At 41.6% G+C, this 15,658-nt stretch overlaps 1 protein-coding gene across 2 annotated transcripts in view; it reads left to right on the forward strand.

Moving 5' to 3' along the window:
* Nucleotides 1-15,658, forward strand: part of daam2 (dishevelled associated activator of morphogenesis 2) — a 238,821-nt gene that overhangs the window by 161,833 nt on the left and 61,330 nt on the right. For both annotated transcript variants that reach the window (XM_071381760.1, XM_071381761.1), the window contains exon 5: nucleotides 2,497-2,591. In XM_071381760.1, the coding sequence (XP_071237861.1) occupies nucleotides 2,497-2,591 (95 nt within the window). The remainder of the gene's footprint in view (nucleotides 1-2,496; nucleotides 2,592-15,658) is intronic.

Below are 15,658 nucleotides of genomic sequence, written 5' to 3' on the forward strand. Positions count from 1 at the left end.
GGTGAACTGGCTCACTGCACAAGCAAATAGTTCCTCCTCTCTCCGAATCCTCTGTCCAACTTTCTATTGAGAATGAACATACTTATTTAGAGAAACAGGAGCCAGAGACATGACAGCTTGGCAAGGGCCTCGGAACCATCTGGACAAGGCTAAGCCGGCCCGATGGATGTTATGACTGAAACATCTGTAGGTTACATAGACGCACACAGAACCAGAAGTATATATGGAAGTACTTTAGTGCCAAAAAAGGGTTAGATATTTTTCATCTCTCTGACAGACACTTCAAAACATACTTTTTTGACTGTTTCGCCACATATGAATATGTTGTTCAATGCGTTTCTATGGGCTAATGGTAGTAAGGCCAAATTCAATGTTTCATCAAATATTTTTTATCTATATTTTTGTGATTCTTACTGGGGTCCTAAAATTCTAAATGAAATAGCTAAAGGATCCTTGGTATGCCCATCTTAAAACAATTCCATGTGTTAGTTTAGTAGAAACCCAGCCCCGGGCCCTTAGACCTTTTGGCATAGTCGTACAGCCTCTTCAAACGCATTACGCCTCTTTATAATAGGAACATAGCAGGAAAACGGAGAAGATGTGATCTGTTTGATTTGCGGTGCCTAAAACAGAGCCAGTCCCCCATAATGAGCTCAGATGAGGTGAGCAATCTTTTTACACAGAGCTTTTCTGGTGTTACGTATGGCTGAGAGATCTACATATACCATGGCATTGTTGAACACTCCTTTCTGATTGGCTTGAAGGGAATTTTAGAGCGTGCATTATTTCCCTATAACGTGCGGTGTATTTGCAAGGTAGAATTCAATGGCTATAGTTCACTTTTACAAGTTTTGTTTGAGTTGCTTTTGAAAGCAACAGTATTGGTATTGTTGAATTAAAATTTTCATAATAGCAAGCTAGGACTGATGGTTTGGTTAGCTGAACTAGCAAGTCTGTTTGGTTACCACGTCAACTACTGTAGCTATCTAATAAACTTGCTACTTACTTCAGTGGATGTTGAACACATTTCTACCGGCAAATGTGTAAATGGTATAAAAGGGATAATCAACTTGGGGCTCTATGCATTCTCTGGAAAATAATGCAACTCGGTGCAAGGTCAGTTCCCACTCCGCTAGCGCGCAGTGTTTGCCAACTCCTCAGTAAGTAAAGTAGCTATTGGCTGTCCTAAACGTTGCTAGAAGTCGCTAAATTTGCATAATTGGCCATGTGCATGTAATTGTGATAGACGCTGTAGGAGAGAGGAATAACATTGTGGGAGAGACAAAAAGTGAGTAAAAAAACACCCAAAATATGTTTAGAACTACAAATGAACTTTCTTCTGTCGATTCTTGTTTTTTTAAATGTCACAATTCCAACCCTCCTCCTTTATCCGGGCTTGGGACCGGCAGTTACTTTTAATTTTATTTTTTAGTTAATTTTTTTTACATTTACATCCCACCCTGAATGTAAGCCAGGACAGGATCAGCCAGCGGCGGCTTCCCGCATGCGCGATTCATTTGCAGTCTGGACACGGAGGGGTGAACATATCCTGCTCTGACTGCAGCGCCTGTGAGTGCTTTGGGACGGGGGACGGGGACGGGGTTGGGGCCCACTGCAGCACCCGCTGTTAGTTGAGAAGAGTAAGAACGATACGTGCTTTTACGTCTGCGTCTCCAATAACACCAGAAAAAGTCGCTAGATTTGTCGCTAGTCACTTTTTTGAAATGTGTCGCTAGAGGGGTCTGAATACTCGCTAAATATAGCGACTAAGTTGGCAACACTGCTAGCGCGTCATGGAACACACCTTCCACGTCGTTCATTATTTTCCATAGAATGCATAGCCCCTCGTTGATTATCCCTTACACACAGCAACAGCGCACAGCCTCCATATAATTAATTTCATGATAATAATGCTGAGCTCTCTTTGTACACAATCAGTCCTGTGTTCAAATAATATTCCTAATATACCAACCACTTTCACAAACATTCGAAGCAAGTATTCAGACATCGTCCACTTGAAATTACAATTAGTGAAGCACTTCAATGTACCTGGAAATACACCTGGAAAGTATTTTAAAATACTCAAGTATACTGACTCAAATGCACTCGTATCCATTCAACCCAGGCATCTGAAAACGGTACTTGAAACAAACATGCGAAAATCCTGTCAAATATAACTTGGCAGACCACCTGGCCTGTTTTGGTCTGTGCAATTTAAAAATACTCAAATACACAGAAAAACTATTTCAAATACCAGATACTCAAATACACATGCATTTGAACCCTGGTCTGCACACAGTCTAGCTTGGTCGCCCCTCCCCACCCACTGAAAGTCAAACTTATTGGAGAACTCCAATGATGAACTGATTTTGTGTTCCTTATTGTGCAGTTATGATAAAGATAATTCAGACTCCCTTCAACTAAGCCAGAATCAAAAATATCGTTATCATAATTTTTTTTCTGCTGTGTCATGGAGTTTGTTTTGTCATTGTGCAGATGCAGACCCTCTTCGCCTTTGACGAGGAGGAGATGGAGATGAGGAACAAAGTGGTGGAGGACCTGAAAACAGCGCTTCGGACTCAGCCAATGAGGTAGGGTTTTGAACCACAGCTGGCAAACATTGTCATTAACTGCTGTTCATCCTCATCTTTCACCTATCTACCTCAGGGTGACGCTCTTGTTACTCACACTCTATGGTCAAGTAAAATGGCTCCACCACAATGTCTCTCCATAAGAGAGCACTGTGTCACAAGGTAGGTCTATACACTTCATTTACTTACAGTATACAGTAATCCCTCGTTTATCGCGGGGGTTACGTTCCGAAAATGACCCGCGATAAGTGAAATCCGCGAAATAGAAAACTTTTTTTTTTTTTTACAATTAGCAACTATTACATGTATACAAATACAGTGACTCACGTGTAGGCCGTTTCGTCGACATTATGGGTTTAGGAGATGTTCGAAATTACAAGATAATTTGGCCAACTTAATGTAAATTTGCCAAGCTGTTTTATGTACGTACACATAACTGCACGAGACGACAAAATGATAGCACAATTCGTAGCATGTTTTGATACAAGAAGCGGGAGTGAGTTTTTAGCGAATCAGAATGCAGAGCACAATGCACCAAAAAAAAAAAAAAAATGCATTATGAAAATCCGCGAAATAGCGAATCCGCGATAAGTGAACCGCGAAGTGGCGAGGGATCACTGTATACTGTATATGGGATCATTTTCATCACCAGAAAAGCTTTCACACTCTTTATTAGGCAGGGCAATTCCCCTCTCCTCTGTTTGACACATTCAGCAGCAGCTTTGAGATCTCATTGATCAACCACAAAGAAACACGTGAGGAGGTTTAGACAGCCCAGCCAATATTACATCTCCCACCGTCAGGAGCATGTCTGTGCCTGTTAAGTGATGTAGTGATCTGGACCAAGATGGGGGGTGTTGAGTTTTCTCCCAGGGGCCAGTGCAGCGTCAGCCTTAAGTGTGGAGTGACAGATTCCCACGAGCACCACGGTGTCTGGGTCACGTCTGGGTTTGTGTGTGTGCATGTGTATCATGTTGAAGTGGACAGGGTGATTAGCGCAAGCCTTATTGCGCCTGACCACCTTTGGCTAGTAGTCTTTCATTTTGTAGAGCAAAGTAACATAAAACAGAACCACAGCGCTAATACTTATGAGGATGTTAAGGAGGCAAGAAGTATGAAAGTTATTTGTGAGCAGGATGAGGAATGCACAAATGTAGGCTAAGATATCCTATAATATGAATTTCCACAAATTGTTTTAGCCTCACAATTGGACATTACAAGAAGCTAGCTGTATTCCCTTTGTTTCATTTCTAGTGCAACCAGAAAAACGTATTTACCTGATTAATCTTGTCATTCGCTATATGACATTATCGATCTACTCTATAACGTTCACAATACCAATTCTGTTGGAATGAGTACATTGTTCTGTTTTCCACTCTTACTCTCCAAAGTACCTACATTGTATTCAGAAAGTATTTAGACCGCTTGACTTTTTCCACATTTTTTTTAATCCCACATCAATCTACACACAATACCCCATAATGACAAAGCAAAAAGAGGTTTTTAGAAATGTTTGCAAATGTAGTAAAATTCTAAAATGGAAATAGCACATTAACATAAGTATTCAGACCCTTTACTAAGTACTTTGTTGAAGCACCTTTGGCAGCGATTACAGCCTCGGGTCTTCTTGGGTATGACACTATAAGCTTGGCACACCTGTATTTGGGGAGTTTCTCCCATTCTTCTCTGCAGATCCTCTCACGCTCTGTCAGGTTGGATGGGGAGCGTTGCTGTACAGCTATTTTCAGATCTCTCCAGAGATGTTCGATCAGGTTAAAGTCTGAGCTCTGGCTAGGCCAGTCAAGGACATTCAGAGACTTGTACCAAAGCCACTCCTGCATTTTCTTGGCTGTGTGCTTAGGGTCGTTGTCCTGTTGGAAGGTGAACCTTCGCCCCCAGAGCGCTCTGGAGCAGGTTTTCATCAAGGATCTCTCTGTACTTTGCTCCATTCATTTTTCCCTCGATCCTGACTAGTCTCCCAGTCCCTGCCGCTGAATAACATCCCCACAGCATGATGCTGCCACCACCATGCTTCACTGTAGGGATGGTGCCAGGTTTTTTACAGATGTGACTCTTGGCATTCAAGCCAAAGATTTCAATCTTGGTTTCATCAGACCAGAGAATCTTGTTTCTCATGGTCTGAGAGTCCTTTAGGTGCCTTTTGGCAAACTCCAAGCAGATTGTCATGTGCCTTTTGCTGAAGAGTGGCCTCTGTTTGGCCACTCTAACATAAAGGCCTAATTAGTGGAGTGCAGCAGAAATGGTTGTCCTTCTGGAAGGTTCTCCCATCTCCACAGAGTAATTATAGAGCTCTGTCAGAGTGACCATTGGGTTCTTGGTCACCTCCCTGACCAAGGCCCTTCTCCCCCGATTGCTCAGTTTGGCCGGGCAGCTAGCTCTAGGAAAAGTATTGGTGTTTCCAACCTTTTTCCATTTAAAGATAATGGAGGCTAATGTGTTCCTGGGGACGTTCAATGCTGTAGACATTTTTTTGTACCCTTCCCCAGATCTGTGCCTCAACACAATCCTTTCTCTGAGCTCTATGGACGATTCCTTCAACATCATGGCTTGGTTTTTGCTCTGACATGCACTGTCAACTGTGGGACCTTATATAGACAGGTGTTTGCCTTTCCGAATCATGTCCAATCAATTGAATTTACCACAGGTGGACTCCAATCAAGTTGTAGAAACATCTCAAGCATGATCAATGGAAACAGGATGCACCAGGTCTCAATTTTGAGTCTAATAAGCAAAGGGTCTGAATACAAATACCTAGGTGTCTGGTTAGTCTCCTTCCAGACTCACTTTAAGCATCTCCAATCCAAAATTAAATCTAGAATCGGCTTCCTATTACGCAACAAAGCCTCCTTCACTCATGCCGCCAAACTTACCCTCGTAAAACTGACTATCCTACCGATCCTTGACTTCGGCGATGTCATTTACAAAATAGCCCCCAACCCTCTACTCAGCAAACTGATTGTAGTCACAGTGCCATCCGTTTTATCAACAAAGCCCCATATACTACCCACCACCGCGACCTGAATGCTCTCGTTGGCTGGCCCTCACTACATATCCGTCGCCAAACCCACTGGTTTCAGGTCATCTATAAGTCTTAGGTAAAGCCCTGCCTTATCTCAGTTCACTGGTCACCATAGCAACACCCACCCGTAGCACGCGCTCCAGCAGGTATATTGCACTGGTAATCCCCAAAGCCAACATTTTCTTTGGCCACCTTTCCTTCCAGTTCTCTGCTGCCAATGACTGGAACTAATTGCAAAAATCTCTGAAGTTGGAGACTTATATGTCCGTCTCTAACTTTAAACATCAGTTGTCAGAGCAGTTTACCGATCACTGTGCCTGTACACAGCCAATCTGTAAATAGCACACCCAACTACCTCATCCCCATATTATTACTTACCCTCTTGCTCTTTTGCACCCCGGTATCTTTACTTGCACATCATCATCTGCAATCCAATATTAATGCTAAATTGTAATTATTTTCGCCTCTAGGGCCTATTTATTGCCTACCTCCCTACTCTTCTACATTTGCACGCACTGTACATAGATTTTTATATTTTTCTTTTCTTTTGTGTTATTGACTGTACGTGTAACTCTGTGTTATTTTTTGTCGCACTGCTTTGCTTTATCTTGGTCAGGTCGCAGTTTTAAATGAGAACTTACCTGGTTAAATAAAGGTGAAATAAAAAAGAGCAAGCTACATGACATTTAGTATGAAGTCACCCAGGTGTCCCTCACGATTTTCCCAAATGGACCCAAGTGGCCGAATTGGTAAATGTATACGTTTTCAAGAACATAACTATAGAAAACATATAGAAATGCTATGCTAATAAAAAATACAAGTTTACACACGCCCAGGAATGTCATACATGATGGATCATTAGCTTCCCTACATAAAATGTATTAACAGGAGATGCAACAAGAATGCTGATACATTGTCTCCAAACACAGAAGTTAAATATTTAAGATATGGGCCAAGTTAGCAGCCAACGCTGATCTAATGTCGTAAGTGAACACACCACAAACCACACAGAAAGTAAAAAATAAGTAAAGAAATGTACACACTATATACAATTACAGTATTTAGAACACCCTCTACACAAGATTGTGCTGCTGGTCCCAAGTCCTAAGTCTCTTTCTGCTGTAAAGCACTTACCATCCTCTACTTGTAGGCTGGCTGGGTATTCACACCTCTAGATGGCCGGGCGGGAGTTTGTTGTGGAGCCAGAGAGAGAGCAGCAGTCAGACTAAGTGGGGGATGGAGGACTTGAATGTGGTCTCTTTGAAGTCAGTCTTTACCACTATTGAAGATTATTTTTAAATCAGTAAGAACTCAAGTTTATTACTTATTTTATTGGAACCTTTATTTTAGCAAAACATCAAATAAACAACACATCTATAAACATATATTATATAGAGTAGGAGGAACACTATTCTTTTTACATTTTTTATTATTAACCTTTATTTAACAAGGCAAGTCAGTATAAATTCTTATTTACAATGACGCCTATCCCGGCCAAACCTGGACGACGCTGGGCCGATTGTGCGCCGCCCTATGGGACTCTCAATCACGGCTGGATGCGATGCAGCCTGGATTCGAACCAGTTACTGCAGTGTGTTAGACCATTGCGCCAGTCGGGAGCCCAATGTATATTATATGTTGACTTTGACATGTTGTGGCTTTCGAGTGCCTTGTTTGCTGTTCATACACATATTTCATTAGGAATTGTATATATATATATACAGTGGGGAGAACAAGTATTTGATACACTGACAATTTTGCAGGTTTTCCTACTTACAAAGCATGTAGAGGTCTGTAATTTTTATCATAGGTACACTTCAACTGTGAGAGAAGGAATCTAAAACAAAAATCCAGAAAATCACATTGTATGATTTTTAAGTAATTAATTTGCATTTTATTGCATGACATAAGTATTTGATACATCAGAAAAGCAGAACTGAATATTTGGTACAGAAACCTTAGTTTGCAATTACAGAGATCATACTGTAGTTCTTGACCAGGTTTGCACACACTGCAGCAGGGATTTTGGCCCACTCCTCCATACAGACCTTCTCCAGATCCTTCAGGTTTCGGGGCTGTCGCTGGCCAATACGGACTTTCGGCTCCCTCCAAAGATTTTCTATTGGGTTCAGGTCTGGAGACTGGCTAGGCCACTCCAGGACCTTGAGATGCTTCTTACGGAGCCACTCCTTAGTTGCCCTGGCTGTGTGTTTCGGGTCGTTGTCATGCTGGAAGACCCAGCCACGACCCATCTTCAATGCTCTTACTGAGGGAAGGAGGTTGTTGGTCAAGATCTCGCGATACATGGCCCCATCCATCCTCCCCTCAATACGGTGCAGTCGTCCTGTCCCCTTTGCAGAAATTCATCCCCAAAGAATGATGTTTCCACCTCCATGCTTCACGGTTGGGATGGTGTTCTTGGGGTTGTACTCATCCTTCTATTCCTCCAAACACGGCGAGTGGAGTTTAGAGCAAAAAGCTCTATTTTTGTCTCATCAGACCACATGACCTTCTCCCATTCCTCCTCTGGATCATCCAGATGGTCATTGGCAAACTTCAGACGGGCCTGGACATGCGCTGGCTTGAGCAGGGGGACCTTGCGTGCGCTGCAGGATTTTAATCCATGACGGCGTAGTGTGTTACTAATGGTTTTCTTTGAGACTGTGGTCCCAGCTCTCTTCAGGTCATTGACCAGGTCCTGCCGTGTAGTTCTGGGCTGATCCCTCACATTCCTCATGATCATTGATGCCCCACGAGGTGAGATCTTGCATGGAGCCCCAGACCGAGGGTGATTGACCGTCATCTTGAACTTCTTCCATTTTCTAATAATTGTGCCAACAGTTGTTGCCTTCTCACCAAGCTGCTTGGCTATTGTCCTGTAGCCCATCCCAGCCTTGTACAGGTCTACAATTTATCCCTGATGTCCTTACACAGCTCTCTGGTCTTGGCCATTGTGGAGAGGTTGGAGTCTGTTTGATTGAGTGTGTGGACAGGTGTCTTTTATACAGGTAACGAGTTCAAACAGGTGCAGTTAATACAGGTAATGAGTAGAGAACAGGAGGGCTTCTTAAAGAAAAACTAACAGGTCTGTGAGAGCCGGAATTCTTACTGGTTGGTAGGTGATCAAATACTTATGTCATGCAATAAAATGCAAATTAATTACTTAAAAATCATACAATGTGATTTTCTGGATTTTTGTTTTAGATTCCGTCTCTCACAGTTGAAGTGTACCTATGATAAAAACGACAGACCTCTACATGCTTTGTAAGTAGGAAAACCTGCAAAATCGGCAGTGTATTCCCCACTGTATATACAGTGTTCTCCCCACTGTATATACAGTGCCTTGCAAAAGTATTCATCCCCCTTGGCGTTTTTCCTATTTTGTTGCATTTTAACCTGTAATGTAAATGGATTTTTATTTGGAATTCATGTAATAGACATAGACAAAATAGTCCAAATTGGTGAAGTGAAATGAAAAAAATTACTTGTTTAAAGAAATGTAAAAAAAGAAATCAAACGAAAAAGTGGTGCATGCATATGTATTCACCCCCTTTGCTATGAAGCCCCTAAATAAGATCTGGTGCAACCAATTACCTTCAGAAGTCACATAATTAGTTAAATAAAGTCCACCTGCGTGCAATCTAAGTGTCACATGATCTGTCACATGATCTCAGTATACACTACCATTCAAAAGTTTGGGACCACTTAGAAATGTCCTTGTTTTTGAAAGAAAAGCAAAAAAAAAAGTCCATTAAAATAACATTGTTAATGCTGTAAATGGCTATTGTAGCTGGAAACGGCAGATTTTTATGGAATATCTACATAGGCGTACAGAGGCCCATTATCAGCAACCATCACTCCTGTGATCCAATGGCACTTTGTGTTAGCTAATCTAAGTTTATCGTTTTAAAAGGCTAATTGATCATTAGAAAACCCTTTTGCAATTATGTTAGCACAGCTAATTAACCCATTTAATCCCGAATTTTTCCCATACATGAAAATATCTAAATCATGTGTCATTAGTAACCTTTTGAAATAATCGATCATCATTTTTTTAAATTTTCATGGAAAAGTAGGTGAAAAAGTGTGTTTTATGGTCGGTCACAATTGTGACCGGTGGGAGAATGTGATGTATATACTGAATTAACATATTTCTCCTATGCAGTCATCAAAATTCTTTATAACCCGGCCCAGTTATTAACACATGTAAAACTGTCACTGCCAGTCCCCAGCATTGCTACTAAAATGCCCCATCACATTCTAGTGTGACTATTTTACATAACAAAAACCCTTATACAACACCGATACGAATACTGAGAGCAAAGACAAAAATCAACAACCATCGACGTATTTCAACATTGTTACTTTATTGTAACATACATTGTAACATTGTTACTTTATTGTAACATGTATTGAAACATTAACATTGTAACTTTATTGTAACATTTGAACTTGTACTTTAGTGCAATACTCATTGTAACATTGTCATTGTGACATTTTAGTGCAACATTCACTAACAACTGTATAGCAGTCGTGTGATTCATTCACATTGAACATACAGGTAACATTTAGGATAGAGGTAGCCTGTAGAATATGCATTCAAGTAGAGGCCTACACAGAACAAAATAATATATATCATAGAGGTAGGCTTCAGAACCAAGTGCACGATTAGTTTGTGCATCACTATTTTGAACTGTGATCAGTCAGACCTAATTGACCTTTTTTCCCAAAAACATTTCAGTCATTTTGGTTGTCTTTTTCGTCTACTTTTCTTTTCTTCCTAGAGTCCGTTGTACTGCTTCTCATCACCCTTTATCGACTTTTCTATTTTTCTTTTATTGGCTTTTTCATTCACTCTTATCTCCTTTTCTACTGTCCATGGTATATCTTGAAGCACTCAATGTGCAGTGGCGCTTTGCATTTCTCACATGCATAGGTAGTGCGTTTGTCACAATGACGACATCTCTGGAACCGGTGCATCGTGTTGATTGGCCAGTGAGAAGCTTTGTCAAATCTTGCCTGATCTTCAACAGTAGCAGCCAGTAAAGATCTCCTTCCTTGGCTCAGTGGTTTCGTGCCAAACTTTTGCATAAGAGACTGTGCCACTATCCGTGAGAAGGTGAGCAGGTCGATGGTCCCTCCCATAACGTCTCTGTAAAATAAATGGCTGTTTACGAGTGCACTGTTGAGAGACCATGCAAAGATGGGCCACCACCACTTCTTAGACCTGATCGAGATATGGTATCTTGAAACCTGTAGGTCATGAAGGTCAACACCACCCATGTGCTCATTGTATCGGTTGATGCATTTTGGTTGTGGGACTTTGTCAAAGGCACGTCGCTCCTTGTTCCATCTTTTGACAGAGGTCTCACTGTATTTCTCCTCCATGTTTGTTGCCACTGTGACAATGTTATTGTCTTTCCAACGGACCAGCAACTTGTCTCCTTGGGTCAGAACCTCAGAGGTTCCCCGGGGTAACTTCATGAAGTCCTTCTGTGGCTTGAATGGGACATCAAACAGACGATTCTGCCTCATCGTTCCAGAGCTCCCATATCCTCTTTTTGTCATTTCATCGAGGAGTGCAAGCGAAGTGAAGAGGTTGTCATGAAGGAACTTGCAACCTTGAGGCACCTGAGATTGCTCTGCAAGACCGAGAACGACACTGGGTCCCTGACCCAGCCCAGTCTCAGGGAGGAGTGTGTGGGATCCACCATATGGCTCCATGTGATACATGTAACCACTGGATGAGGCAAGGCTCCATAGCTTGTAACCAAAACGGATTGGTTTACCTCTAATGAATTGCTTACATCCATGTCGGCCATAGTATCGGATCATGCTCTCATCCACTGACAGCCATTCCTGAAATGGCATGACTTTGTATGACTGATTGAGCTCAGAGAAGATGGGCCTAACCTTAAAAAATGGGTCGTCAGTGATCTTTGTGTTGTCAACCACATGAACTGAGGCCATTATTTCATCAAAGCGATTTCTCCGCATTGAATCTGAAATGCTTTCATTGTGTACATCACTGTCAAGTGACCAGTACATGTGTCTTCTTGGAACAGAGCTGTACCCAGATGTGATAAGGATCCCATAGAATGTAAGGAGCTCATCCATACTCAGATACAGTTGCTTGTCCTTGGTCTGGGTGGAGTAGAGGTTGGACATTTCAATGGTGATCTCTCTTAGGGTGGGTGGATACATTAGTAGGAAAACATCCATTGGGTTGGGACAGCTTTGTTTTACACATTCTGCAGCATTTGGGCTGTATACAATGTGTTTTGGAATCACAGCGGTGGCAGGCCTCTTCGATCGTTTGAACACTCGATCCTTATTTTTGACGACCTGCAGCTTTGCCCTTGGCTCTTCTGACTGGACCCTCTGGCGAGTAGAGGCCGTTGGCTCTTCATTATCAACGGTGGAGGGTGGTGGGGGAGGGGGGGTTGTGGTGGATGGGGGAGTGGGGGTTGTGAGGGGTAGGTCATCATCACTGATAACGTTGTTCCTGTCATGATCTGTTTGCATAGGTTCAGCATATGTATTCAACAGCCTGGCTGGCAAATGGCCTGTCTCCCCCTCATAGTCCATATCTGACCCATCACTATCACAATCACTGAGGACAGCATCTTTCTCATTTTGAGGGATAACTACAATGTTGCATGGCTTGTCTGGGTGGTCACCTAGATCCAACATATCCAGAACTTGACTCAAAGTGAAACTAAAAGAAAGAACAGAGTAGAAAGTTAGAACAAGAACTATGTATAAGTATGTGAATACCTAGATGCACTGTGTTATCCCGCCGGTCACTATTGTTGCCGTCAACATGTTTACACATTCTATGACCACACTGAACAAAGTTGAGTAATTGCAAATGCATATATCAATACTAGACACCTTAAAGATGATGTGTACCAAAAATCTTTGTCCTAACTTTATGTTAACATACTTTACTAACCTTTTGTTTGGGAGCTTTGATGCAGCCATCCTCTTCTCATGGTGCAACCAGGAAGTAAACAGCTCTGGTCATGTGACAATTTACACTAAACATGTGACACTGCACATCTTTCATTGAGACCCTTTATTATTTCAATATTTGCTGGAAATACATTGATACATCATTCAGTAACGTGTTTAGAGCCTTATAACTGGAAATGTTTTTTACGGTCACTTTTGTGACCGATGGGATTAAATAGGTTAAAGAAGCAATAAAACTGGTCTTCTTTAGACTAGTTGAGTATCTGGAGCATCAGCATTTGTGGGTTCGATTACAGGCTCAAAATGGCCAGAAACAAAGATCTTTCTTCTGAAACTCGTCAGTCTAGTCTTGTTCTGAGAAATGAAGGGTATTCCATGTCAGAAATATCCAAGAAACTGAAGATCTGGTACAACGCTGTGTACTACTCCCTTCACAGAACACCGCAAACTGGCTCTAACCAGAATATAAATAGGAGTGGGAGGCCCCGGTGCACAACTGAGCAAGAGGACAAGCACATTAGAGTGTCTAGTTTGAGAAACAAATGCCTCACAAGTCCTCAACTGGCAGCTTCATTAAATAGTACCCGCATAACACCAGTCTCAACGTCAACAGTGAAGAAGCGACTCCATGACGCTGGCAGAGTTGCAAAGAAAAAGCCATATCTCAGACTGGCCAATAAAAATAAAATATTAAGATGGGCAAAAGAACACAGACACTGGACAGAGGAACTCTGCCTTTAATCAGAACGACAGTTTTCAGCTGTGCTAACATAATTGCAAAAGGGTTTTCTAATGATCAATTAGCCTTTTAAAATGATAAACTTGGATTAGCTAACACAATGTGCCATTGGAACACAGCAGTGATGTTTACTGATAATGGGCCTCTGCACACCTATGTAGATCTTCCAAAGAAAATCATTTACAACATTAACAATGTCTACACTCTATTTCTGATCAATCTGATGTTATTTTAATGGACTTTCAAAAACAAGGACATTTCTAAGTGATCCCAAACTTTTGAATGGTAGTGTATGTAAATGTGATATTTCAGTTTTTTTTTATACATTTGGAAACATTTCTAAAAAAACGTTTTTGCTTTGTCATTATGGGGTATTGTGTGTAGATTTATGAGGGGGAAAAACGATTTAGTCGGTTTTAGAATAAAGCTGTAACGTAGCAAGATGTGGAAAAGTCAAGGGGTCTGAATACTTTCTGAATGCACTGTACCTCAACTGATATACCATCCAGCCCTGGAGTTTTCCCGGACTTGAAGGCTTTAAGTTGCATCTAGAAGTCCCTCCTCTGTAATTAGGCCTTCACATGAGTCTGACCGTAGAGCTGTTTATTTTACACTATTAATAGAAAACAAATCCTTAAAATTAACTTCAGTTAGTGGAGATGGAGAAGACAAATGAAAACATATGCTTAAAGTACTTTGCTTCCTTTTTCAAAATATTGTTTGTTCAATCATGGATGACTCTGTCATTTGTAACACGTTTCTGTAAATTATTTCTACATATTCTTTCCAGTTTGCTTACATATTCCGTCCAGTTCACTTTATTTTGTATAATATATTACACTTGATCTTTCTTTAATAAGTTCCTCCATTTCTTATTCTGTGCCTCTTTTACAGTTTTTATTGCTTTCAATCTGTACTGTTAGTTCCTCTATTTCCTTTGTTAAGATTAACTATTTTGACCTAAAAGAGGAGAGAAAGTAGAGAGAATGAAAAGGAGGAGAGATAAAGAAAGAGGGAATGAGAACATTTGTGAATGGTTGGATGATGTTGGTATGTAGAGGGGGGACTGTTTCCACTGTTGAGAATTAGGCATCGTTGGATGTCCTTTGTAAGGAGCAGGAATTCATGGAGCGCAAAGAGTGTGTATGTGTGCGCGCCTGTGTGTGTACGTGTATATGCATGCTTGTCTGCGTACGCGCTCTTGTGTGTGACAGAGCATAGCTGTGAGTAGCCACGTGTGACACCTAGACACCCACCTTCGTAATAACATCTGCCAACAGTGAGCGGGCGATGTTACACCTTTAGGTAGAGAGATCAACTTCAGTTTGCAATGTGACAAAGAGTAATGTTAGTGCTGAAATTAGAAGCACATTGCATGTCGAGGGAGTCTGTTTTACCTGTGTGTGTGCACGTCTATGTGAATGTGCTGTATGTGTATGCGCACTCGGCCTTTGAGGTGTGTGCACCCGGTCTTGGTCTTGACTCGGACTCAATTTGCACTGGTCTTGGTCTTGAATCAGTCTCGCTTTAGCTGGTCTCGAACCCAACACTGGTGTACGGTATTTATGACCTTACCCATGTGTTGCTGGGGATCTGAGGGTTGCAAGAGCATTGCCAGGTGAACCGCGTGCACTCTCGAAATCTGGGATTGAGTTAGCGGCAGGGTAGCCTGGCTTCAGATGTATAGGATAATAACGGGGTGATTTATGCGCTTTGAAGGATGGGGTGTGTTTTTTCCACTCCCGCTCTTGCCAAGAAAGCGGTGGGTGGGGATGGAACTTGGACTCAGCTCGTCTGACAGTGTCAAAACAATCTGTTACAATGACTGACTGTAAATCTCCCTCTGCTTCTTTTTTCCCCCCTTCTTTCTCTCTTAATATTGCTCTCTCTCTTGCTCTGTCTGTTTGATGTTTCTTACATTTTCTAAAAAAAAAAAAAATCAGTGATTAATAAATAAGACCTACCCCCCCTCACTCTCTTTCTCTTTCACTTTCTCCCTCTCTTTGTCTGTCTGAACAGAAACAGACTTACGTTTGTTATGAACTCGATCGATTTACATGATTTATGAACTTGATCAGGGAAAGAATCTGTGTGAGGGGAACATCAACATGGCTGACTTGATGTCACGCCCTTCATGTTTGTGTATTGTAGGTGATCAGATAGGCTTGCAGTTTTGCAAGAGGAAGGTGTCAATGAGGTGATTGACCCTTCATTGGCCCTGTTAATAAAGTCTGTCTTTAGGAAAGTTCTAAGATGAATGTGGGTGGTATGAGTTTTATGGTTTACAGTTTCATGTGGGATCCCTTACTACAG

The sequence above is a fragment of the Salvelinus alpinus genome, chromosome 33 (assembly GCF_045679555.1).
Source record: "Salvelinus alpinus chromosome 33, SLU_Salpinus.1, whole genome shotgun sequence".
In the NCBI taxonomy this organism is placed as follows: Eukaryota; Metazoa; Chordata; class Actinopteri; order Salmoniformes; family Salmonidae; genus Salvelinus; species Salvelinus alpinus.